General features: G+C 39.2%; 1 protein-coding gene across 3 annotated transcripts in view; it reads right to left on the bottom strand.

The window, feature by feature from the left end:
- Nucleotides 1-27668, bottom strand: part of igsf9bb (immunoglobulin superfamily, member 9Bb) — a 130896-nt gene that overhangs the window by 5784 nt on the left and 97444 nt on the right. The window contains exons 15-19 of one of the 3 annotated variants that reach the window (XM_085364285.1): nucleotides 24017-24101; nucleotides 21043-21207; nucleotides 18123-18168; nucleotides 13668-13727; nucleotides 6761-8398 (exon numbers count right to left, since the gene is read on the bottom strand). In XM_085364285.1, the coding sequence (XP_085220411.1) occupies nucleotides 6761-8398; nucleotides 13668-13727; nucleotides 18123-18168; nucleotides 21043-21207; nucleotides 24017-24101 (1994 nt within the window). Of the gene's footprint in view, nucleotides 1-5664; nucleotides 5711-6760; nucleotides 8399-13667; nucleotides 13728-18122; nucleotides 18169-21042; nucleotides 21208-24016; nucleotides 24102-27668 lie in introns of all 3 variants that reach the window. The other 2 variants (XM_085364288.1, XM_085364287.1) reach the window with 2 other exon arrangements.

Raw genomic sequence — 27668 nt, 5'->3', positions numbered from 1 at the left:
AGGATCCAAGGTACTTGTAGCTATCCTTGATGTCTGCAATGCCGCCTTCTGGTAGTTCATTACCCTCAGCTTTACTTTTTTGACTTTCTTCCCTCTCTGTGTTACCATCTAACTACATTTCTCTCCAGTCTGATGTTGTTCTTTTTTTTTAACCATGACAGACATACTTGGAGTAGCAAGATTTTCTGCAAAAACAATTGCAAAAGCTTTGACGGAGATAATTTGGCTAATGCCAAATTGATAAACTGGCTCAAATGAATGATTGTCAACATCAGAACATGAAGATTATCAAATTTCAGACTATTTTGATACACTATTGTGTACATGAATCCTTCCCATAGAGGTGGGCCCTTAAGGAGGTGATCAGGATATTTCTGCGATGCATCTGCAATGTGTGCCCAGAGCACAGGTTGTATTGCAAATTGTGTTTGAAAGACAAAGCAGTGTCACCTTGCACAGAACCTCACTGCTATTACTTTATTTTATATTATCTGTTATCTTTCCATAATTAGATAAGTAATTTCTTTCAGATATGTCAGCAATCCAAACATTTTCAAGTCTTTCTTTACAAAATATTTTCTACATTACACATCTACATACAAGATTGTTTTTAATTAATGAAGCACCTATCAATGGAATTGATCAAATATGAAAGAACGCCCCAAATGTGGCTCTACCGGACTGTAGATTGTTGTTGATCAAAGCATTATAGACTGAGTTCAACATTTTGGTGTTAAAATGATACTACCATCTAGGTATAGATCAGTCCCTCAAACATAACATGTTAAATGTATTATTTTCTATTTTTATTGAAGCAAAGACAATTTGTTTTGCAGGGAAGTGTCAGAGGAGGATGCTAAATAAACTGTGCAGGTGTAATTTTTGTTTTTAACTCCTTTTGCAAAGAAACAATAAAAAATATACAGTAAGATAAAGAAACGAGCATACGTATAAAAAATGGAAATCACTTTTTAAAAAGTCCTGTTTCCAATATGTCAGGGTCATGTCCTTACTTCGTATATTTAGATGCTAAAATAGCTTTGTGACTTGAGGGTTAATTAGATTGCTTTAAACTGGACTTAATTTCACCTTTAATGTAGCCTGATTGTTTTAAGGCATCTTATCAAGTAGAATTCCCTTACTGCCTTGGTATTCAGATTTTCTTGTCACAGGGAATACTTTAAGTAACTAAATTATTCCTGTTAACTAAGTCTACACAGGAAGTGATTTGCTTTCCAGGCATCACTTTGAAGCTGACAGGTGGTTGCTAGTTGATAATCCGGACTCCAGCTGAATAGGCAACCTTCTTCAGCTAGTAAGTTGAGAAAAGATCATTTTGGGTCCTGACATTTCTTTTCTTTTTTTTCAGTCTTGTGGTGAGACAAACTTGGGAACTGGCCAAAAAGGCAGAGTACAGCTACACTCTGAGCAATACTGATACATAAGAAATTTGACAAAAACAACCAGCTCACAAGAGACAGCTGAACATAAACTATGGTTAATCCATCCATCCCAAAAGCCAAGCAGTTAGCAGTGTGCTCTGCTTTGTCTTCTTGACATAGTGAAAAATGAGTAACAATTTCGTACGCCAGCTGGCGGTAGCTGGTAGGCATACCAAAATGCACAAAAATAATTGGATCGGGCACCGTAAGGTGAGTAAAGCAAAATAAGCAGGTCTTGTTCTGGACATCTTGAAATGAATTCTGATATCGCCATTATTTGCTGATGAGTGCTAACTACATGAACTACTGGATCATGGATTCAGTATGGATTCAGATTTCTTCCTGCTGCTGCAGCTCTTGCTTTGTTTTGTTTTAAACTTGCTGATAAATGTATTATTCTTGCTCACTGTGATTTATATGAAGGTGAAAAAGCTCCTTTTTGTTTTATATGTTTTGTTTTTTTTTGGCATATGATCTTTGCAAGGCAGAATCTTTGCAAGGCAATCCTGCTGACGGTTCTACTACCCGGAGCAAGGAAACTATAACAATTCAGAAAATAACCAGGAATGTGAGGTATTTGGAAAATAATATAAACAAGCTTGGTTAACTGCTTAAGACTCAAACGAAGCACACTGAGAGTAGTCTGAAGCACTTAATGAAGTTACGTTTAGTCAAACCTTGCCAGATCCCCTTGCCTGCCTTCAGGTCTGTTGGCAGGACAGCAACATCTATCTGAGTAGTAAGAAGAAATGTGGAGGGACTGCATTAGTTAGGCCTGCACTTGTCATGTTGCAGGAGGGAGGTGTTTCTGTGATCTGAAAATTGAATTCTTAGCTGTGGGAATTCATCAATATTATGTGCCAATGGAATTTTACATTGTTGATACTATTTTAATCTAAATTGAATCAACACACTGTTTGGGTTCCTCTACCAGCTAATAAAAAAGTCATTCAAATGACTGTGGCTGTGGTGAATGGCTATGGATAATTCATGGATCCTGGCCAACCTCTGAACTACTTGCTGTACATGCAACTGAACAGTTTCGTAACACGTTTGTACTCATCTGCCACAAAGACCAGTATAGAAAAATTAGTTTTGTTTCAGCAAAAGCAATCACTGAATTTTTAAGTCTTTTGACAAGAATATGTACTAGTTGGAATCACTAAGTGATATGATAGGAGATTACATTGTCATACACAATAATGTGTGGTATCCCAATACAAAAGTCCACTTGGAATGACCACATGACATTGAATAACTACACACATGTGTGGAAGTTACTGATCTTTGTATGTCTGGATATCTTTCTTCTTCAGTATTGCAGACATTGTGATTTATTATAAACTAAATGTTGTGTTTTGAACATTCTTTTTTTTTTTTTTTTTTAGAAATTGATTTGTATTTAATCCCCGAGCAAAACATGACTTAGTACTTGGTGGAAAAACTCTTGTTGCTAAGTACAGTAGTAAGATGTTTATTGTAGTAGCTGATCACCAAGTTTGCACGTGTCTCAGTAAGGATTTTGTCTCACTCCCCAATTGTTTTGAACATTCTAAGTGTTCAGTTTGAGTATACAGTGGTCCCTCGCTATAACGCGGTTCACTTTTTGCGGCCTCGCTGTTTCGTGGATTTGTTTTGTGTGTGTGTGCAATTTTGCATGCTTTTTTTTTTTTTTTTTTTTTTTACAGCGCATTGTGTTCCATGTCCTGATCAGTTGTAGACCAGTGTCAATCAATCTCCTCCGTGCCGTGTCTCCTGTCTCCTTGTGTAATGTGTTTAACTTGTCAAATTTACATAAATCTTCGATTGCTAGCAGTGTGACTCTGAAGTGCTGTACTGTATGTTTGTACGTTTTCTCCCCAACAAACACAACAATGTCGACGAAACGTTTTGCACCGTCAAAGGCACCTGCAGTAGCACGTAAAAGGCAGAGGACGATGCTAACCATTGCACAAAAAGTTGGACTTCTGGACATGCTAAAGAAAGGTAGAAGTTACCTTATTTTTTGGACCATAAAGCACACCGAATTATGGTAAATGGCCTGTATTTGTATAGCGCTTTACTAATCCCTAAGGACCCCAAAGCGCTTTACACAACCAGTCATCCACCCATTCACACACTGGTGATGGCAAGCTACATTGTAGCCACGGCCACCCTGGGGCACACTGACAGAGGCGAGGCTGCCGGACACTGGCGCCACCGGGCCCTCTGACCACCACCAGTAGGCAACGGGTGAAGTGTCTTGCCCAAGGACACAACGACCGAGACTGTCCAAGCTGGGGTCGAACCGGCAACCTTCCGATTACAAGGTGAACTCCCAACTCTTGAGCCACGATCGCCCGTTGAGGCGCATTAAACAAAACAAAACAGTCAGATAAGTCAAACAACTCATTCTTCTTGCTTCCTCTACTTCTGTACCATTGATTCATTGAATTCATGTTGAATTCTCTGGCAGCTGCTCTATTCCCATGTTCTGGACCTGAAAACAGGGTTTGATCTTTGGTTTCATTCTATAATACTGGAATTATTTTTCTACGAAGGTTTGAACTTTGAGGGTGTTTAAACAAGAGAGAAAAGTGTACAAAGTGTGTAGTGAGGGGTTTTACAGCCTTAAAACATCTATAATAACTTTAAAAAATAAAGTTGGCTACTTCGCAGATTTCACCTATCGCGGGTTATTTTTAGAACGTAACTCCTGCGATAAATAAGGGACCACTGTAGCCCAGTTCAATCTTTACCAAAAGCTACCCATAAATGTATTTCTAATAACAAAGCTTGATTCACTGGCTGGGACCACATCCTCATAAGTTTGACAGCATTTCTAGTAGATAATGGCAGATGATGTGATCATGAATTGGGGCTGCGGCTTGGGAAGGCCTCAGAGAGAACTGGCAGCAGCTCCCGGGCCAGGCAGATCCCCATGTACTAATGAGTAGTTAAATCATTGTAAAAGGGAGGGGGTGAGGGTGGGGCGCAAAAACGAGAACAAACAGCTTGTAGAGAACCGGAAGGGACATGTATGGACGTTTGGCCCCACTTCTGAAATCCAGATAAATTATCTTGAATAAGAGTTCAGCGGCATGAGGAAGAGCAGTCCCCACACAAGTGGACAAGTGGTTTAGTCTTTAGCGGTATATTTCAGTGATACAACAGAACAAGATTCCCACATTACAGAGAGGGAGAAGCTGTAATAGATGGAACAGATGTTCTGGAGAACTTTTTGAATAAAATTCTTCGCTTTGCTTGATTCTTGACTTTTTCTAGTATTATACTACTACTGGTGTAGAGGGTTTCTTGAGGTGCTGACCTATTGTTCAGGGGAAGACTGCATCATGTCAAAATAAATGGCTATAGGGCTATGAAAACATCAGAGTTGTTGCACACACAACAACCAATATGGTGACCATTAATGAGGGTTAAAGGCATACTCATAGATGCTGACCCATTACTTAGCCAAGCGAACTTAACCCCTTTAATGCACTTAGTTCAGTGTATTTTACTCATGTGACTTTTGCATACCATGCCCGAAAAACATGAGCTGCGTGCAGTTCAGCTGGACTCGAGCATACGACATGGTACTGTGTCCCGGGCTGCAAGACCTGTCTCAACTCAGGTACAAAAGGCCTAAAAACATTAACTATTACTACTGCTGGAGTGTGCTTTTCAAAAGTATGTGTGTGTGTGTGTGTAGGTGTGTGTGTCAAAAAAACAGAAAGGATAAGTGAAATGTACTTGGACCATCAAGCATTGTATAAGTGCCAGCTGATCTTTGCTGAAGTAATTTGGTTAAGGTTATATGTAGTGACGTAAATAAAAACTTTTAAATGTTTTCATGAGATATATACACTAAGGATATATCCATCTGTGATTTGGTATCCTTAACAGATTAACAGGGTTAACGTTTTTGTGATTGTGGTCAGTTAGCAAACAACTCAAGCATGAAAACATGTTGGTGAGACATTTCTGACCTGATCTATTATCTTACAGATGGCATATGCATATCAGTCAGAATGCATAATGTACTTAAGACTGCAGAACTTAAAATGCATAGCCACTTTGACATAAAGGGAAAAAAAGAAAGAACTGAAATCAGCTACATGTGTTGACTGAAGTAAGGAACAACTCAAAGACTCAAAGGCTTGTATTCCCCTTTAAAGGACGAGGTGATCAAAAAAGTCCCACCTGCTAACCCCCCCCTTTCAGACATGGATCCAACCCTTACCTATTGCGGTGTAGAGGACCTGGTCACAACAACGCTGCCCAGATAGCTGAGATCAATCAAAAACAAAGCAGGTAAGACTCCAGGAGCCATCAAGAACCACCACACTGCCCCTACTTGATAATGATGGAGACATTGCAGTACATGAGAAGCGGACAGGCCCTGTGACACACTTTGCCCAACAACCTTCCCTTGGTAGTCAGACCTGGATGACCTGAAGGCGTTTAAGGGAGTTGGGGAGGCGTGGGTTATAGAATCGGGGAGGAAAGTAGAGTAGGAAAAAAAATCTGAAAGATTGGACAGCAAGGGAGAATTGGTCATGCAATCAAGTTACTAAGGCTGAGGATGGGCCGCAGGGCCTGCCACGATGAACTCATCCCTCTGCATGATAAAGGCATCTTCAAGGCTTGGAGCTGGACATAACAATGGGTGTTTTCTCTGGGGAACTGACTTGGTGGATATTATGAGAGTCCTCCTGTTAGGTGAAAGCAGGGTAACATAATACAGATGGAAAAACAGGGATCCCGTGGTGATGTCTGCATATTACCAGGCTTTCAGGGGCCTGCCCCCCCCCCAAAAAAAAGTATTTGACTGGCCATGGTTTTTAATTTTTTTTTAACCAGATGGATTGTAGCCCTTAAAGGTCTGAAATGCAATCTGTGAAGCAAATGCATTTTCTTGTCAATTCACCATTTACTTACTTACTTTTAGCATTTTCACATGAAAATTTACGATGTACATTTCCAGGTGAATATTTTGAAACAGTGCTTCAGAGATTCAGTGGGTGAGTAAGTTTATGCCTGACATGAAAAGCAGCACTGACCAAATTGAAGCTAAACTTAAAAAAAGGAAATCAAAAAAAAAAATCCGAACAAAATGGTTTCCTTCCACCTTACAACTTTCATTTTCATTAAGTCAAATGAAAAAAGCATAAGCTAAACTATAAAATTAATTTGCCACAGAGATGACTTTAGGAAATAATGATTAGTACATAGCACTTCAGAAACAAAAATATCAGAGCAACTTCACACACCAAAGCATTATGGGTTGGGGCAGATGACTCAAATGGTATCCCGCTCTGTAATCCTTATGGACCTACCCTGAAGCTGACAACTGGGGTGGAGAAGGCTCCGATGGAAGGATCTCCTCCTCAGTCCTCCTTTGAGATGGCATCTGCCCAAATATGTTGCTGCTTTCCATGGGGGGTGATGGAGACTGGGAAGCTGGGTAGCTGGTTGCAGAGGTGGCAAAGGCCATGTGGGAATGGTAGCTGGGGCTTGTTCTCCTGCTACCCTGGGCTTGAGCAGGTGAGGAGGAGGGAGAAGATCTTCTTGAGAAGCTGGCTGTGGAAGGAGGGAGGAGGGTAATCTCAGACATATCTGAAGGTATAGTAGGTTGGACAATGCCGGGACGTGGCCTGGGACGAACTACTATCTCTGGGGAGCCCTCATGAGAGCTAAGGGGGCTTTGGGTGAGGGGTGAGAGGCGAGAGGGCTGAAGAACCACCTGATGCATGCCAGGATCCATCCTACGAGCATGTCTGGGACTGAAATGAGGAGTGGTTTCAAACCATCGTGTGTCCAAGCTACTGAATGTGCTAGGAACAATATGGGCCATTGGATCGGTGTAAGGCAAAACCGGCACACCCATTCCATGGCTTGTGTGTCTTAGCTGCCCTAAATGTGCCTCTTGCATAGCTAAATGCTTGGCTGGGGAGCCATGAGGCCTGGCCTTGCTGGGAGACTTGCTTGAGTGGCTCTTTGGGGCCTCCAGTGGCAGGACAGCTGGATAAGTGGGCATTGGAAGAGAGGAGGTCTGGATAGCACTAAGGGGAAGAACATGAGGTGGAGGGGGATAGGGAGAATCGTGGCGGAGATGCAAAGGTTGATGTGGTGGAAAAATGAACTGGGGTCCCTCCAAACTTGCAAAGGTAAAATCCAATCCCTGCCAAATCTCTGGAGAACGAATGGAAGAGGTGAGGGTCAGTGGAAGTGGAAAACCAGAGACAGCATATTGCGGAAAATCACTTTCTCCCATTTCTTCAGGAATCATAGCGTGGCCAAAAGGACCCTCAGCAAGGTATGGAGGGGAGGACATGACAGAGCTAAGTGGGCTGGTATCTGGCATGTAAAAAGGAGGTGGAGGATCATGATCTCCAGGAGGACCTAGATAGCCATAAAAAGCCCTGTGGTGGAGAGAGCCTCGGATCTGCCCAGTGGCCTGGAGCCGACTGCTCTCCATGATGGTCATACCTTCGAAGGGCCTGTGGAAATGAGAGCTGTAGGCTGGAGGTTGCAGGTAGGATTCCTGACTGGAGATAGGGGAGATCTGGTGAGGCCGCAAGGGGGGCATAACTGGTGGAAGAGCCCTAGCGTCATCATTCTCTTCATCTGACTGTCGGAATTCAGGATATAGGTCTGATTCTTCCACAAATGGGAAGCCCTCAATTCGCCGGGGTTTGACAGACATTTCTCTGTCTGTAGGATCTATAACAAAACGTCCATCTGGGCCTCGACTGATGAGTTCAATGGGTGTTGTTGCTTCAGCTTCATGCTTGGGGATGCTGTATTTCTTGCTTGTTATTGCTCTTTTGGTCTTTTTGTATAGAGATAATTCCTCCTTCTTCCCTGGACTTGGGGGTGGTTTTTTTCCACGCTGGTCATGACTATCTTCAGATGATTCTGATGGAGATGCCTTTGAACGAATGCTCTCTGGGCTCACCTTTCCTGAAGATGACCTGTGGAAAACAATACAGATGAAGTGATCATTTAAAATGGTACTTCTTTACAAAATAACAGTTTACTGATGGTGCTGGAGATGAATCCAACTACACCAGAACAAAACATGGATTAAAGAAAGAAAAACTAGACCCCATTTACAGGATTCCAAGTTCTAAGTCAAAGCAGTGATCATGAATCATTAGCAAACAGAAATTCAGCAAGATACATTTCCTGTTTATTTTTAGGCAGTTAAACTAGAACAACAAATACGCAAACTTTCAAACTCAGAGAAGGCACTCCTCCGACGAGACTAAAGCTTTATCCCACAATTTTAAAGTAAGTCAAACCAAAATGTAACAGTTTCTTCCTTTGTCAGCGTTCCACTTCTCCATCAAGTTTCATATGAATTTGGTAAGTGAAAAAACATCTTGACAATACTGGACACATCGTGACTTTTTTTTCAAAAGTAAAAGTGAATGGAGTGTAGATGTAGAGGTTTGATGACATAAGACAAATGTTTGTTTCCAAAGCAGTAATTAAAGTGCACACAAGAAGGGGATATCAACTAAACTGTACAATACACAAAATCATTAAATTCATGCATAATTCTGACAACAACAAACTGGTTTATTGGTACCCACACGAACACTCAATATGTCTTCCCTGAAGGCATGTGCATAGACCAGTTTTAACCATTGCAGTAAAAGACTGTGTACCGGACCCAAGAACTACTAGTAGTTATCTGTAATTTGTTAGATTTATAACTGTTTATGTTATTGGTTTTAAAAGCGGTTTAACATTTAGTCTTATAATGGGATGCCTTAGTTGCAGAATGCTTATATCATATGCCATATTACTGCATTTTACCTTCTTTCATTCCCTCTATATCATCCCCCACTTTACACCTGATACTTTAGCTCTACTTCATCATTATCATTTCCTAAAGTTAAAGGCAAACCAGTACGTGTACGGTACAATTTTGCTACCAATGAAAATTTCATTCATTCAAAAGTTGAATTCCATTGCAGTATGACGTCACATTTTCCCATTACAAAGCACTGTCAGGAGCACAAAAAAACCAAAGAAACATGATACCCCAAAACTAAATAAATAAATAATAAATAAATAATTTCACCTGATATTAGAAACAGAGAGCTGTTTGTAAAACCCAATGGTTATCGGTTAGTAATAAATTTTGAGCAACACTGTAGTAACAAGTATGAAGTGGCTGTACTGACCAACACTGTTAAAGCTCTAGTATGGTAGAGCTATGACTGATTTATGAGAAAGGAGAGACTTTGATTGATGACATATATAGAAAATTAAGAATATCAGAGCGTGGAGTGAATGATTAGCCACATTTGTCAAAACTAACTGAAAGGATAATTCAATCACCATACCCAGTGAAGGGTATCCCACTAGTTGGGATACATACTATTTTGTGCCAATTTTGCAAGTGTTTGAACAATTTTGGTATCTATCCTTCTATATGATATCTGAGAGGTCTTGACCAAATTCAACAGTATATAACTTGTGCTTGTATATAACAAGACACTTTGATGTTATCAAAGTCTTTCTAGCCAAATTCTTGTTAGAAATTAGTACTAGAGCGCTATAGGAAAAAGGAAATGAAACCACAATTTCTTTGAAACCACAATCCCTTTATTTAGTGATAAAAGTCATTTATAGCAGATCTGTTTGTTATAACCTAAATAAACAGTATAGTAGGCAATGTCACATGCAATACATGTTAAAGGTACCAGGTTTCAGTAGCTACCTTCACTGAAAAATACCATCTGCTATTTGAAGTCATGAGGACTTCTCATTAAATGTAACAACAATTTGTTTATCATTACAATAACACCTAATCAGAAATTTGTGTAGACAACAACATTGTATTTCTAAACTATGTGAAAGATGGTGTCTCTGATGAACCAGGATCTTTGTTAGGTATTATTTCTTGCAAGCAATATTTGTTGAAAACTATATAAAATTTAGTAGAAGTTAGTTGTTGTTATGGTAACAAATATTGCTGATAACATTCATAAATCTGTTATCAGACCTACATAGGTGTAATGCTGCTGCAGTTCCTTATATGATTATGGCAGGTTTGTATACACTGTGGTTTGAATATAAGCTCCCTGCCTCTCTTGCAAGAGAGAAGATACTTATTAGGGACTAGAAAGAGACAGCATACTTATCCTATATTGGCTTCCTGCTAAATCCAGAATTGAATTTAAATCCTTCTCATTATATACAAGGTTTTGAATAATCAGGCGCATCTTAATGACCTTTTAGTATTGTTTCAACCCATTAGAGCACTTCATTCTCAGAGTACAGCCTTAGTTGTTGTTCCTAGCGTATTTGAAAGTAGAATATGAAGTAGAGCCTTAAGCTTTCAGGCTCTGGCTCTCTCCCATCTTTAACTCATCTTTCTCCCTTCACCCCAACCAGTCGTGGCTGCCTCTCCGAGCTTGTTTCTGCCGGAGGTTTCTTCCTGTTAAAAGATTTTCCTTCCTACTGTTGCCAAAGTGCTTGCTCAAAGAGCATCATATGATTGTTGGGGGTTTCTCTGTTTTCTTTGTATTATTGTCGGGTCTTTACTTTACAATATAAAGCATCTTGAGGCAACTGTTGTTTGATTTGGCACTATATATTGTAAATTAAACTGAACTGAATTAAATCGAATTGAACATATTAGTTACTGACATATTTATCCTTATAGTACAAACTGGTTTGTTTAGGCTTCTGGAAACTCAGCAGTTAGAAGTAATGGATGAATCTCCTAAATAGATCATTATCCACAGCTTCACAACTCCACAGCTTATGGATATGCAGGCGATGAGACCTGTCTTCATCAATACATTTTCACATTAGTTTAACAGAGCTTTAGAAATATAGCCCGTCCACAGTCACAAGGCAAAAAAAGTGAGTGAAATTACATGACCATTTGCAAATTGTAGAAAGCCATGAGCTGGTGTTAAGCAGAAGGTTACTTCTTAGAAGAGTCAATGGCAGGACAAGTTAAGGAAATCAAACGAGTTACTAAAAGACACAATCAAGAAGAAAACATGGGTGCCTGTGTCAAAGTTTCCAAAAGTCTGTGTCTGTCTATTTTAACATATAAAGTGGTTTGGATAGAGCCAGGGCTAATTTCTGTTTTACTTGCAGTGAGTTTGAAAACAAACATTTAAAATAGTTCATCCACATCTAGACTGAGATTTTCTGAAGGTTGCAAGAAGCTGTTGTTGCCCCAGGACAATGCTTAGTGCATCTTATTTTCCTGAAACACTTCAGCAGAGGTGTACCTCCTTATTACCAGCCACTGCACTTAATTTTTCAAAAATGGTTTATTTTGTCATTAAAGAAGGCCTACAAGACTTGGACATACAATTCACATAACTGAGCAACATAGAGTCCCGATCAGAAGTTTAAGACCACTTGAAAAAAAGGTTCCAAGTGGAGCTTCAACATGCAACAAGGAGAAATGGGAGTGAGACAAAACAGTTTTTTGAGCAGGCAATTTATTGAAAACAACTCTTAAACTGAAACAGGCTGTTCTCCAGCAGATCAAAAGTTTAGGACCACATGCCTTTAAAAGGCCAAATCTGTGCAAAAATCTGGATTCATTGTCATTTTCTGTCAGGTAGTCACACTGTCATGACATTCTGATGGCAAAGGCAAAAAAACTGAATATGGTCGGGTTGTTAAACTGCATAAGCAGGGTCTCTCACAGCGCGCCATCGCTGCTGAGGTGGGACGCAGTAAGACAATCATTTGGAATTTCTTAAATGATCCTGAGGGTCAAGTGGAAGACACAAAAGAAATTCACCAACACTGACCAGGAGGATCCAGCTGGCTGTTCATCAAGACTCTGGACGATCCTCAACCCAAATTAAGGCAGTTACTGGTGCCGACTGCAGCCCCATAACCATCAGACTGCGTCTGAGACTGAAGGGGTTCAAAAACAAAAAAACGTCTTCAAAGGCTCCAAAGTTCTGTAGCGTTATACTTGAACACCACAGAACTGACTGCTTGGACTTCGCAAGAGAGCACCAAACACGAGACACTGAAAGGTGGAAGAAAGTTTTATTCTCTGATGAGAACAAATTTAACCTTGATGGTCCTGATGGTTTCCATTGTTACTGGCATGACAACCAGATGTCACCTGAGATGTTTTCTACGCGCCACAGTGGAGGGGGCACTACAATGGTCTGGGGTGCTTTTTCCTTCAGTGGAAGACAGTAGATACCCTTCGTGTGGCTGTCTTCACCACTTGGAGAAATGTTCCCACTCACTTGCATCAAGCATGCTGCAACACATTTTTGAAGTGATCAACAATAACGGTGGAGCTACTCATTACTGGGTTCATGCTTGGAACTTTGATTTCTGTTTTGGGGGGATTACGGGGGTTCTTTTGGAGGTGATCAGCTGCAAAACAACCTGTTTCAGTTTAAGCGTAGTTTTCTATAGATTACATGCTCAAAAAATGTTTCGTCTCAATCCCATTTCTTCTTGTTGCATGCTGAAGCTCTACTTGGAAACTTGTTAAGAGCCAGACATGCAAAATATGATTTTTTGCCATTTTTCAATTGGTCTTAAACTTTTGATCGAGACTGTATATGTCTTACATTTAAAACATCAGGAATATCAAGTTCCCAATATAAAGAATTTTAAAAGATCAGTTGCCTTGGACTAAATTTTTCACTGAATGAATCACCATTTTAATAATGAGTGGTCATTACATGTATGTATTGTACTTCTATAACAGGGTCTAAGCGCTGGCCTTCATTAAATAAGAAGATTGCAATTACTCTGCAAGTATACTCTGGCCAAGGAGTGAGCCTAACTTAGCAAGAAGACTGGAGGCAGAAGGAAAAGGTTAGCTGTTCTCTCCAAAAAACTACAAACTCCCTCAGTAACTGCAATAAATCTAAAAAAATAAAGGACAGTAATATGAGTATAGCAGTAATATAGAGCAATATAATGAAAGATAATTGTGATTCATTCACTGTGACACATGAAAAAGAGTCCCATTATCTACTTCTTCTATCCTGAATAATATATTCTCATTTTCCCCCAGAGATTCAAATGAAGCTCCTTTACCGCTCATGAACGAAAGACTACGACCAGTATTGTTGTTGCCTGATTGTAGTTGTCCAGAAGCATGCAGACGGGTCAAGAGTCTGAGGTGCTGAACCAACGTGAAGGAGGGTATATAGTGTGCAAGAACAAAGGGACAATGGTTTGCACACTCACTGAGGACCATAACACTAGGACCTGTACCTGCTTGCGTCCAGCCCCTCCCAGTAGGGCTCAATGCTGGGAATGAGGCTAAGTGGACTCCTGCAGAGGTGGGGAGATCAGACAGTAAGAAGTGAGGAGCATATGGAAGTAAACAGGAAGCCTGGCAATGAGAGAGAGGGCAACCAAAAAGGAACAGAAAAAAATGAAAGAAAAAGCTCGTTCCTGTTCAGCAGCTTAGGGATGAGAAGCATTAATGAGTTGGAGAATAACTCAACGTAAAATTTCACAGAAAAAGCGTAAAGATAAGAAAAACTATGCGAGAGCAAAAAGAGGGTTTCCTGCCATAGTTTCATTTCCTCACATTTCCCACTTCAGACACAAGAGGCTGAAAAAGCACAAAAGGACAAAGCAAAAAAAACCAAAAAACATTTCATTAAACGAGACCTTTCCACACTGCACCATCTTATTGCCTTGAAATGGTGAAATATTAGGCTATACATGTTATTGTATGGTAATTTGCAAGCATCCACATGTGTATAGCAAGCATGCATTCGACCATGGTCCTCTACAATACTTTTGGGATATTTTAATACAGTTGTATTACACTCAGGATGTTCACTTCAAATCTGGTGCAGATTTCTCCCATTTACAAGAGCAGGGAAAAATCAGACTTTATTAACTAGCATGACAGCTGTGTCAGCGGTTACTTAAGTAATCTGAAAAATTCCTTGACAAACATTCCAGCCAGTGAATCAAACATACTCCCAAAACATCATAGAAATGCCTTTCACTTTTTAATGAAAGAAAATGTATGCCAAACAAAAAACGTATAGTATTTAGATTTTAGAAACTCCCCTACAGACCTCCTCATGGTGTTAAAGGGAAAATCTATGATCCTAGTATATAAATGTATTTGGGGAAATAAGCTTAGAAAAACTGCAATTAAAGTCTGGCTTTTTTACCTGATGTTCAACTTGATCAATGTATTACTCCTAACCTCTCCCTCCCAAAGAGAAAGGAAGTCTCTGTTTTATGTAAGCAGATTTTTAAATTCTGTACATGGGAGGTTTACTGACGTTTTTCTACAGTTTCTTTGTTGCACTCTAAAAAGTAATTCATCAGACCCGTTACCACCACTTAAATGCATGGCTGCAAGAGAAAAATTCTCTAATTTATTGATTAAGATAAATCTTCTAAATTGAAAACTTTATTTTGTTGGGGTGTGTTGACTTAATAATTTTGGTAATTATATCAACTTAACTTTGTATGTAATTTGAAATTAAAAGGGTTTAAAACAAAATTCAATTTGTAGTTTCTTAATGAAATTGGATAGATAACTTCATTTTTCTTCACTGTAACCTCTGATTTCAAGGTCCATCTCCTACCCAGTTAACATGCCCTACCAAATTCACATATTAAGACTGTGTTGCACGGAGGACTTGTATGCTGATGTTAAAGAGATTTTAATGTAAGTAACATTTTATTTACAAATAACAGTTCTACTAAAGCAATGCATTTGTGCTAGTAAGTGTTATGACCCGTAGTGGATTTGTTTCTGATGTTATGCTCATACAGCTGAGGAAATAGTTTATCATTATTATTATTATTATTATTATTATTATTAACGGTGAATACTTCTGTGAGAAGGATAGCTGTAGAGTTTCTGTTTGCCTCATTTATTTTATTTTTTGTATGCTATACATGATGTTACATTTTAAATTGTTTTGGTTACTATTGCAATACAGCAATACAGTAAGTACTGTTCTTGGTCTTAAGAGCTGCATCTATCCTTATTACTTTTTTTAAACACATCAAGTTTTATGAAATATTGTTAATATGATTCTGGTTGTATCACCCTGGCACAGACTATGTGAATCTCTTTGTCATTAAGTCTTTACATAGGCATTTTGTGTATACATAAACATCATTTAATATTTTTTAAAAATATATATGAAATTGATTTTTGTGGATTATCAGTTTTAAGCAAACTTAAATTTAATGCTTTATAAATAACAGGTTCCTTTTAAAGAAAATATTTGTAAAGCCTGACAATTGTTTGTAATAATCCTCAAATTGTCTTATAGCATTTTTCTGTATGTGTGGTGTACAGATTTAAAAAAAGAGTTCAAGAGAGTAACCACTGTAAGTCTTGAATCTAATCTTTTGGCTAAACTTGACCATTGTACCCCAAAACTAATGGATGGGGTTTGATGAAGGGGAGGAGCTAAAGGACTGAGAATCTTGCTTCTTGAGGTATGATAATTATTTAGGCTTTGGCTAACTTCAGAATGCAGTTTGTTTGCAGCCACCTATATAATGTATTAATCATTTTGATACTTTATCTACTTTTTCTTAAATTGCACAATACTCTCAAAGTACGCAGAGAGGTACCCATCGACTCAACCCGGGAGAGAAGGAAGAGGACCTTTTCATGCAGTTTGGTGTAAATAATTCAGCATCTTGAATAAAAATGAAATGGATTTACAAATGTCACACCCATATCAGTGGCCCAACATAAAGGGAATGCACATATTGCCTATTTTTTACAGCATAAACTAGAACATTATAATTAGACCAACACAGTGAACCGCTCGTAAAGCAAGTAAAATATGTTGTTAGAAATCTTTTTAGGTCAAGCAGCCAAATTGGTCATAGAACATGTTGTCTATGTCGTGTGATTATGTTTTGTGTTATGATACCATAATTTTGTCTCATTCTTATTAATGTATCCTAATTTTCATTCATGTCTGTATAAAAATAAATAAACAATAAGTCCACTGATGATCTAGATTCAGTAAGATTCAGTTAGGGTGAAAGTATAATCTGATTTATTTTCAGTGTTTAAATATAAAGCGTTGAAAGTTACAAATAAAATCCTTAAATGTTGAATTCATTTATTTCTTGAAAGCAGTTAAAATTACAAAAACAAGAAAAAGCTAAAATAATAATGATGAAGAAGAAAATCAACAACCTAATGACACCATACAATACTTTCAAATAATGTGAAAAAAGTTGTTGGTGTAACATCATTTTATGATTACACAGCTTAAAAAATAGATTTTAAGCTACCAATTATTAAGTAAGGGGTAGTTAAAATTACTTCTGATTATAGAGGAAAAGTTCATTCTCTTAACGTAATATAGTTTGTGGGTTCAACATAATTTCAACATAAGTTTTCATAACTCAGAAATATCCATGGAAGCTGTTGCGTCATTTTTTGTTGAGCTTAAACATTTGTTTTTAGAGTGTAATCAGATTTCATACTCTTTAATATTCTCACATGAAACTATAAAAGCTAACAGTGATTGTCTGTAAATATCCTCCCCCACCCTGTCTGAGGCCTTGGACTAAACTGAATTTTTAAAGTGTAGCACAGACAACATGGATGGGCTGTGTCACAGAGCAAGCCATGCTGTTTGTCAGGTATTCGATCAACAATGCTCCAAAAGCCACCAACAGCACAAATAGTCCAGACGTCCAGCTCAGAGACTCCATGTGGCTAGGGTGAAGCTTAGCAAACAGTTAGCAACTACAGCGTGTCTGGATCCACTTATCATGCTCCTAAATTAATAAAGTTCAAATACAAAAAAATAAAAATCATGCCCTTTACAGGTGTTATGAAGGGGCAAACTGTCTTTTTTAGAGTGAGCATTAGGTGTAGTTGAGTTCCTGCCTCAACTAATATGACTCTACAGTAAGTATTGGAAAGCTGGAAAGATTCTCACAATGCAATATGAGAACCAACAGAAGATGTCAATACAGTGAAGTTTATGTAGAAAAAACAGCTTTCTGAGGGAGTAATGAACACACACACACACACACACACACACACACACACACACACACACACACACAAAACAAATATTCAAAATTAAGATGGACAGTCAACAGTGATGCTTTGAAGTTATCATTTAGGTACCTGTAGTACATGTTCATGTCTGTCAGAGTTTTTAGTACACATGTTACTGCTAGTACAGGATGCACTGATAGGGAGGCTGTAGCTCAGGCGGTAGAGCAGGTCATCCACTGATTGGAAGGTTGGTGGTTTGATTCCTGGCTTCCCCCTAGTCTGCATGCCAAATATCCTTGGGCAAGGATACTTGATACTAACCCCATGTTGCTCTCCGATGCATCCGTCGGAGTGTGACTGTGTATGAATGTTAGATAGGCACTAACAGCTTAGAAACAGTGCTTGTGTGAATGGGTGAATTAATTAATTGTGTAAAACGCTTTAAGTGTTCAGATAGAGTAGAAGAGTGCTATGTAAGAAACGGTCCATTTACCATAGTGGATAACCTTCTTAATATTATTCCACACAATTTATTCGATATTTACAAGTTTACAATTTATTAGATATTACATTGTATTTAAAACAGCAATATAACGTGTACTACTATTTGATTTTCTTTGTTAAATCAATTTGTTTTGTGAGGTTTTGTTGTTGTTGTTGTTTTGTAGTACAGCAATATATTTGTGTGGCACAGATGTACTTACGGAGTTTCCAGGCTTTTTCTGCAGTGAGTTATTGAAAGAGGGGGGTCTGGAAGATAGGGAACAAAAAACAAAACACTGTAAACTGTAAATACACTGGTAGGGGAGGGAGAAAACAAGCACTTCACTTAGAAGCTGTACAAATAAAGGCAAGGTCATTTGAAGTAGTCCAATGAGCTGTTTTTATTCCTATTTATTTTCAGCCGAGCCTCAATATTAAGATTCATAATGTGGAAAATATCGTTTTGCCATTCACGATAAACGTGTCTGACCCAACACATTTACATAAAAGGCTTATAAAACTAGACTCACCAAAGGCAACATTAGAATGGCTGCTGCAGGGCTTGGAGCAGGATTTGAACGTGAGCGACAGAACAGCAGTAAAATGCAACAGAGGCTTAAAAACATCAACATAAATATAATGACTGACTGCAGCTAAGAATCTATCACTTTTAGCTTTTGATGGCTATGATGGCAGCATAAAGCAGCAGATCACAAAAAAAGAGAAAAACGAGTACAGCAACAAATAATGTGTAATTCCATAAATATATTCAAATCAATGAAAAACTATTCTTTTAACAACTTAAAAGGATGTTCTAACCTTGTTTTTTTGTAAAATGCAATGTTTATATTTAGGAACACCCGTTCATCTGCTCACTCATGCAAATATCTAATTAGCCAGTCACTTGGCAAAAATGATTTGCACTTAGGCATGTAGACATGATAAATGCTAAAGTTCAAACCAAGCATCTGAATGGGGAAGAAAGCTGATTTAAGTTACTTTGAAAGTGGAATAGTTGTTGGTACCTCTACTACCATCTACTGGGATTTTCTCACAGAACCATTTCTAGGGTTTACAGAGAGTAAACACAGCATGTCTTTATCCTGTCTTCCTTCTGTCACCCCAACCGGTCATGGTAGATGGCCCCGCCCCTCCCTGAGCCTGGTTCTGCCGGAGGTTTCTTCCTGTTAAAAGGGAATTTTTTCTTCCCACTGTCGCCAAAGTGCTCATAGGGGATCGTATGATTGTTGGGTTTTTCTCTGTATGTATTATTGTAAGGTCTACCTTACCATATAAAGCGCCTTGAAGTGAGTGTTGTTGTGATTTGGCGTTGTATAAATAAAATTGAATTGAATATTCCAAAAAAGAGAAAATATCAAGTAAGAAGCAGTTCTCTGAACAAAAATGTATCATTGATGTCAGAGATCAGGGGAGAATAGCAACACTCTTTTGAGTTGATGGTAATTCAAATACCAGCTTGCTACAACCAAGGTATGCAGAAGAACATCTCTGCATACTCAGTGTATCAAACCTTGAAGTGGATGGGTTATAGCAGCAGAGACCACACCAGGTGCCAGCCTTATCAGCAAAAACAGGAAACTAAGGCTACAATTTGAATAGGCTTACTAAAATTGGAAAATAGAAGATTGGAAAAACATTATCAGGTCCATGAGTGAATTTCTGCTGCAACATTCAGATGAATGGATCAGAAACAAGATGATATTGCGGGTGGAGCGCTGCTGACTTAGACTGAGAACATTGTTGGACAGTGGAAGGAATACTTTAAGGACCTCCTTAATCCCACTGGTACGTCTTCCATGGAGGAAGCAGAGTCTGGGGAGGGGAAACACTCACCTATTTCTGGGGACGAGGTCATTGAGACAGTGAAACAACTCCTTGGTGGCAGAGCCCCTGGGGTGGAGGAGGTTCACCCTGAGTTCCTAAAGGCTCTGGATGTTATAGGGCTGTCTTGGTTGACATGCCTGTACAATGTTGCGTGGAGATCAGGGGCGTTACCTCTGGACTGACAGACCGGGGCGGTGGTTCCTATCTTTAAGAACGGGGACCGAAGGGTGAGAAAGTCTATGCCAGGTTGCTCCAAGTGGAGGAGTTTAAGATCAAGATCTTGGGATCTTGTTCACGAGTGACGGGAGAAGGGAGCGGGAGATCGACAGACAGATTGGTGCTGCGGCTTCAGTGTTGCGGAAGTTTTACCAGTTCATCAAGGTGAAGTGAGAGCTGAGCATAAAAGCGAAGTTCTCAATTTACTGGTCAATATACATCCCTACCCTCAACTATGGTCATGAGCTGTGGGCAGTGACTGGAAGAATGACATACAAGCGGCAGAAATGAGGTTTCTCTGAAGGGTTAGGGTTAGGGCTACTCCCTTAGAGGCAGGGTGGGGAGTTTGGCCATCCAGGAGGGGCTCAGAGTAGAGCCACTGCTCCTCCACATCGAAAGGTGGTTTGGGCATCTGACAAGGATGCCTCCTGGGTGAGGTGTTTATGGTGTCGCACCAGGAGGAGGCCCCAGGGCAGACCCAGGACATGCTGCGGGGATTATATCTCTCAGCTGGCCCGGGAACGCCTTGGTGTTTCCCCGGACAAGCTGGAGGTGGTGGGTGGGGAGGGGGAGGTCTGGGCTCCCCCCTGTGCTCTCTGCTTAGGCTGCTCCCCCCGCCACCCGGCCACGGATAAGCGGAAGATGGATGGATGGATGCTTTCTGACTTTCAGAATCTATCATTATTAAAATTTTTAATTGTATGTTGTTGTTGTCTTTAGTTTTTAACAAATAACACATGTTTTAATATACATAAAACATGCACCAACATAGTCACCACCATTAAATCTTAGCTCCTTAAATCACTTTTGTTTATGTTTGATTAGTTAAGAGCATAAACATGTAGCAAAAAGGAGTGTGAAGAAATTAGAAATAAAACAATACTAGAAAGAAAACAAGCGAGATGGGAAAATAAAATCAAAGAATAAGAAGTACTATCCAGAATGTTTATGCATGATGATACAATGGTTGCTGCAGAACCTCCACAAGTTAAGCAGCTGACATGTTTCAGGTTTTTAGGATTAGCTTAGTGAATGTGGGAAGTTAAATATATATATTAAATATAACAAGTTTCCCCTCACCTCTTTTCCTCTTGAGTTTTCTCCGCCGCTGCTTGTTGACAAAGCAGGCAGCCATGGTACTGAAAAGGACAGCTGCTGCCAAGAAGCAGATGGTGGCCACAATACCAGCCACCACAGGCCGTGCCAGTCCACGCTCCTCCACCAACTCTGGAGGAGGAAAGAAATCTGAGGGGGAAGAGAGAGGGAGACAAAAGCATAATGAAGTCGAACAGCAAATTCATGACAGAAACAGAGCCCTATACTCCAGGTATGCAGACCGTGAGGAAACATCACAGCAGAGGAACATATACCAATTTTTCTTTGCTCACTGAACTTTTGACATGGCCATCCTTTATATTAATGCTATACTCAGCATTCAATTTGTGGCTCCAAAACAGAGACTGATATTTACTATGAGATATACCACACAGATGTGAGTTTACTGGTAAAGAGCACACTGTCCCTGCTCTTTGATTAAAACTAAACCAGGACTTTCTGCTGTTTTCTGGCAGCTTCATCTGCAAAATTAGAGCTGCAGAGTTCACTCGTTTCTGTGTTCCTGTAGAAGAGCCTCCAAAAACATTCTGTCCTGTCCAATAAAATTCAAATATATTCAAGCTGACCTTTACTGCTGCATATGTCTTCTGCAGGGTGCATGTCACAATGACTAAGCAGAATGCTAACTTTTCCTCCTATTCAGAACTACATAGAAGGTAATGTAATTCATGCACTGTTTTGATTGATTGCGTGGTTAACTAATGTGGTTAGACTGGCTTAGACAAAAAAGAAAATCTTGTGTCTGATGAAATTCAATTAGCTTAGTGTCTGCTGAACAGGGTCAAAAAAATGTATAAATAAATTTTGTTAGTATGAAACGTGTGATTGACTTTTACACAGTAATCAGTAATTGGTTTACATTAGTGCTCCTTACATTTCCGAAGTTCCCTAAATCATCTCTGAGTGGGAAGTAGATGAGAAACTCCATCACATATGTTGTTATCCCTTGTGTGTTTTTTGTAACCAAAAACTGTAATTTTATAAATGTTTCATGTGTTCAGAGCCAGAGGGCAGAGGAAGATCAAATGCAGAGTTTGAAAAAACACAAAATGTTAATAAAAACTTCAGGCAGGAAGTAAAAGTTTGACAGTGAGTTCATGAAATGTGGACAAGAAGACTAGTTTATATTTATTACTAATATTGAAGAATGTTACTTGCCAGAATTAAGTTGAAGAGGAAAGAAGGAAGAAATGGTTACAAATATTTAAACTCTACAGTACACGAGACATTCTCAGGTAAAGAAGCTGGTTGCTGCTGTCTCTCACACTGTGCCTTACACAGACATTCATTTTACTGGCCAGCAGGGGGCAACTCCTCTGGCTGCAAAATAAGCTCGCTAGTTTCCTTTTGGTCATTTCATAAATTCTGAACTATTAGAGTAAAGAAGAGGACAAAGCAGGGTTTCTTCTAACAGTGTTTCTTAGTTAGATCCACTTGTTGGTGACATTCAGTTGCACAAGATGGGTAACCAATGGGTCACACCAAAGTAGTTATATCCACCTTTTATATATGGAGGCTCCACCTAGCAGACCAACAAGACCTGTAAGAGTCTGTTGAAGTGCCAGACACCAAAATGAGTCAATCCATTAGACCTCTATGTTAACGTTTTACATTTTGCTGCATTATAAAGCGTTCCGCCTTCACAGTTACTGTACAGCAGATTAATTTTCTTTATAATTGACACGTGTGCCGACAGAGGCAGCTGTAGCTGATAGCTGGCCTAGGCCTCAACGCTCTACACTCCTCGTGTTGTTGGTGCTTGTCGGAAGATTTTAATTGAATTACCTGACAAATCATATGTCCTGCTGTATAATAGAGTCCATCTAAGAAGCTTGTGCTTTTGTTTGTGTGAGCAAAAACTCTGTTATAATAATACTAATTAATATTTAACTGTAATTAAAATAATGGCATTACTATAATTAAAAGCCAGCCAATGCAACAAAGAGGACAATGTTTCTGCTGTGCAGCTATGATGTCTGGTTGTGGATTTACAAATTTCTACAACTGTCCTCAGTTGAAGGAGTTGGTTCAGTTATCTCTCAGTGAAACCAGGAGGTACAATGGGTCAGCTTCTGTTAAGAACTTGTGAGAGTAGTTTATGTGCTACAGATGATGTATGATTAGCAAAATACAAAGTATTAATGCAGGAACACCCGATCAGTGAATCACTGCTCAGCTATCCAAATCACCTTTGTCATGTTTGAAAGGACAGAGTGTATCCACATCACGTTGGACAAAATTTAAGGAAAACAGTCAAATAAATTCCATATCAACAGAGAAATGAGCAGAAGCATTTGATCATCGTACAGCGTGGTTCCCAGTTTTACCAGAGGGGGGAAGCAGAGTACTTCCAAAAACAAGTGAAAATCTGGTCTATAAATGTTACCGGCAGCTGTTCCTACTAAACGGAGTGTACTCAGTGACCTCTGTAGAGGAGTGCCATCATATATGAATAGTTTAATTTCAGACCCAAAACACAGTCTTTTTTTTTTTTTTACAGCCAAACAAAGCTGGCTTTTTTTAAAATCAGGAAGCCACCCAGTACAATCAGTGGAGAAGCAGACAGGAAGATGATGTCATCCTCCTCAATATGCTACAAAGGAGTGTCCATGTTAAAGCGAGCTTAAAATGAATAGTGCTGAGTGGGTAAAATGTAAAGTTGGTGTTGCTGAGTGTGCAATACATCTACCACCCCTCTTCAGCTCAGAGATGTTAGGCTAGCCTGAGGTTAAATATGCAGTTTGCAGCTAGTTGTTGGGTTGAAACTCACTGAGCAGCTTTATCTATCATTCTTCTTCTCTAAGCTTCATTATTCTTCTATACATACTGGATAATGTAGGGTTCTTACACATAATAGCTCTATATACATATTCACATTTCATCTGTTAGTCATGGCCACAAATGAAATTCTAACATTTTAAATGATCTAATGCCTCACCTGTGCTGGACACTCCAACTACGTTACTAGGCTCGCTGATCATGTCATCCATGATGGCCATGACGCGGAACTCATACCATGCCTCCTGAGACAAAAAAGAGATTATGTTATCAGAAATGTTCAGTAAGCCTGAACCTGTAAAATTCCACTGGCATCTCCAAAGACCACCAAGCTACAACAGTCCAAGGCTTTGGAAACTTTGGAAATAGAACTCAGATGAACAAAACTCCAATATACTGTCATTATTTATTTAACAAAATCCACCTTTAGCAGGATACTTGAAGTAATTGCTTTCCGTATGATTTCATCAGAGGAATTTTGACCTACTCTTCTTTAATGTTTCTTCATTTGTACAGGACATTCCATTCCATTCAATTCATCCATCCATCCATTATCTTCCACTTATCCAAAGCTGGCTATGTTGCCACACAGGAGCAGCAGCTCTACTCCGAGATTCCTCTGGATGTCGGAGCTGCTTTCCCAAATCTCTAAGCCTGAGCCTGGTCACGCTACAGAACAAACTCAAACTTTTAGTCATTTACCCAGACTTCATGACCATTAAGTTATATAACCAATGTGAGAGCTGTGTCTGGATCCGTGTCACAAATTCAAGCACATTTTCATTGGGTGTTGGAATCTTTCAGGGTTCCCCCTTGTCTCCAATCCTGTTCTTGATTCATGGACAGGATCCCAAGATAGCCTCGGTGAGGAGGCTGTCCGCTTTCAGAGCTACAGACAGAATAGGATCTCTGCTTTTTGCAGATGATGTAGTTCTGTTGACTTCATCAGATTCATTCAGATTTTCTGTTTTCAAATTTAAAATTGACTAAGATTAAGACTTGAGACTACAAGAAGGGCCTATAATGTAAAAGTATCAGGCAACAAATCAGAAGAGTGTCTATTAGATCTCATCCCTTCAAGACTGCTCCAAGAAGTCCTACCATTAATCAATTCATTCAATCCTAAATGTGATCAGTCTATATCTATTAATCGTCTAGGTACCACAGACCTTTAAGGTGGGAGTAGTTAAATCATTACTTTAAACATCATCACTTGACCCAGCTATCTTAGCTTATTACAGGCCAATGTTTGTTTTGGTAAATGAACTGGTTGTAATAGAGCACTTTTTAATTCTGCCTGTGTACTCAAAGCACTTGTACTCAAAAAACTTGCGTCATTCACCTTTTTTCTATACGTTAGTGCTTTCAATTTAAGATTCACAGATAACAAACACCAGACAGAAAGAATGACTGAATGACCCCTAATTTTCTGCTTCTAAATTCAGTTGAAACTGAGGTTAATGTACTCAGTCCTAAACATTTTAGAAACATGGTGTCTAACCACTGTGGATGGCATTACCTTGGCCTCCAGTAACAACGTGAGAAATTATGGAGTTGTTTCCTTAACCAGGATATGTTCTTCAGTGTGCATATTAAACAAATATGTGGGACTGCCTTCTTTGCAATGCTTATGGCATTTGCACAATATTTTTAAAATTAGAAACATCCTGTTTCAGAGTAACGCTGAAAAACTAGTTACTGTTTTTATTACTTCTAAGCTGGACTATTGTAATTCCTTATTATCAGGATGTCCTAAAAACCTCATGCAAAGCTTTCATTTGATCCAAAATATAGCAGCACCCAGCTCCCAGTTTGGATTCGGGAGACACGGACTCTTCTCTACTTTCAAGGTTAGGCTTAAAACTTTACGTTTTGACAAAGCATATAGTTAGGGCTGAATCAGGTGTTTATGCACCACTTTGCATTTAATCATTAGTTACTATTAAACTCGGGCTCTCTTCCACAGCATGTCTTTTATCCTGTCTTCCTCCCCTCCCCTTGCATCAGATTGCTACCTCTCCCCTGAGCCTGTTAGGATGGACAGTGGGCAACAGTAGGAATGAAAAACTCTCCTTTAACAGGAAGAAACCCCCGGCAGAGCCTTTCTGCCACATCTTTCACCATTCTGTGGCAGAGAGGCTTATGTACTGAGGAAAGTCTGTCATTTTAAACTAAAGACTTTCTGGTTTGTTCACATGATCTTTAGTAAACTGCATCTATGTTCTTTTTATTAATTTCTCCTTGTCATACACATCACTGTTGTTCAGAGTACTCCTGAAACTGTACTCATGAACATTAATATTTGCTCTCTGTGAGACCCCAAGTTGCTTCCCATGTATCCTGGGTCCCTCTGTGATTTTGGCTACGTTCACACTGCAGGTCTTGATGCTCAATTCCGACTTTTTGATCAAATCCGATTTTTTTGTCTGGTTGTTCACACTACAAATAAAATGCGACAGCAAACGCGCTCTAGTGTGAACCCTCAAAGCGGCCCGCATGCGCAAAAGAAGACGTCACACGCAACGCGCTCTGTTTAGACCTAGTATTGTTTGACTGATGGCCCCATAAAGACTTGTTTCAGTGTTTACGTTTCCCAATTTTGATTGAAGTTATAAAGTTATTTTGTTATTTTCATATGGCCTAATAATGATCCTTATTGCTGTTTAAGAGAGGAGCGGTGCTTCAAAGGATAGCTGCAGAGTTCTGTCAGAATCTGCAGATTATACAGTACAAATAAAATGTTCACGTTTCTCCAACGTTATCTTCCCAACAGTTTCACTGACATCTACACGGGATGGCCAGGAAGCGTTCACGATGTCTTCTCTGGTGCTTCTCTGGCGCTGATAATTGGCGTCTGTCGTGTCAGTGACGTAAAAGACGGATTTAATGCGACATGACCGTTCAAACAGCAGTCGCTTTCTAAAACATCAGATATGTTTCAGATTCAGCACCACATACGAAAGTGACCCAGATCGGATTTGAAAATATCGGATTTGTGCCGTTCACACTGTCACACCATGATCGGATATGGGTCGAAGCACTTTCACCTGCAGTGTGAACGTAGCCTTTGTAGTCTTTTATGGGCTACTGGAGCATTGGTGAACTACTGCTGAATAGTGGTTCCTTAACCTATATTTTGCGCTCAGAATAATTGCTGTAAGAAATTGGCATCGGAGTGAAAAGAATGTAGTTAAAGGGACAGATTTTTTTCTTCTGAATCAGCATTATCAGAACATATGCCTTTTAATTTGTTTTAGGAAACCATATCCACCAACTCGAAGAAGTAACTAATGCATGCTACAACAAACCTTCTTTCAACCTTTCTTTTTGTCCTCTTGCTATTCTCAAGACGTCACACAGGGATTTAAAAAGCTCTTCCTTAGATATAAGAGGCATAAAGTTTCACATCATATTTCACACCAACAAAAATGTACATGATATTCATCAAATACTCACCTGAATCAGATTCAGATTTCTCATTGTTTTTCATGTTTCAGGACTACAGACAGCATGCAATATTTTCCCAAAATTGTTGATGTTAGAGAAATTAGTAAAACACATAGAAAAAAAATTGTGAAAACATAAAAGCTCTAACCATGTAAGTGGAATAAATGTAGGCTACCAGTCAGAATTCAGTGTTGCTACAACATAGCAGACCATTCATGTGGCTGAATTAAAACATTTTGAAAAGACGAGTGTGTCAAAGAAAGAAAGAGGAAGCCACAAAGGGGGCAAACAGCTTTTCTATGAAACATACGTTGACCCATGTGACTTTTCTGGGCAGGTTAGACCTTTGATTTTGTAATAACTGA

Source organism: Diplotaxodon limnothrissa, linkage group LG10 (genome assembly GCF_057381915.1).
Source record: "Diplotaxodon limnothrissa isolate DT_005_m linkage group LG10, D_limnothrissa_male_GT1.1, whole genome shotgun sequence".
NCBI lineage: Eukaryota > Metazoa > Chordata > Actinopteri > Cichliformes > Cichlidae > Diplotaxodon > Diplotaxodon limnothrissa.
This window is presented reverse-complemented; position numbering and strand designations above follow the sequence as displayed.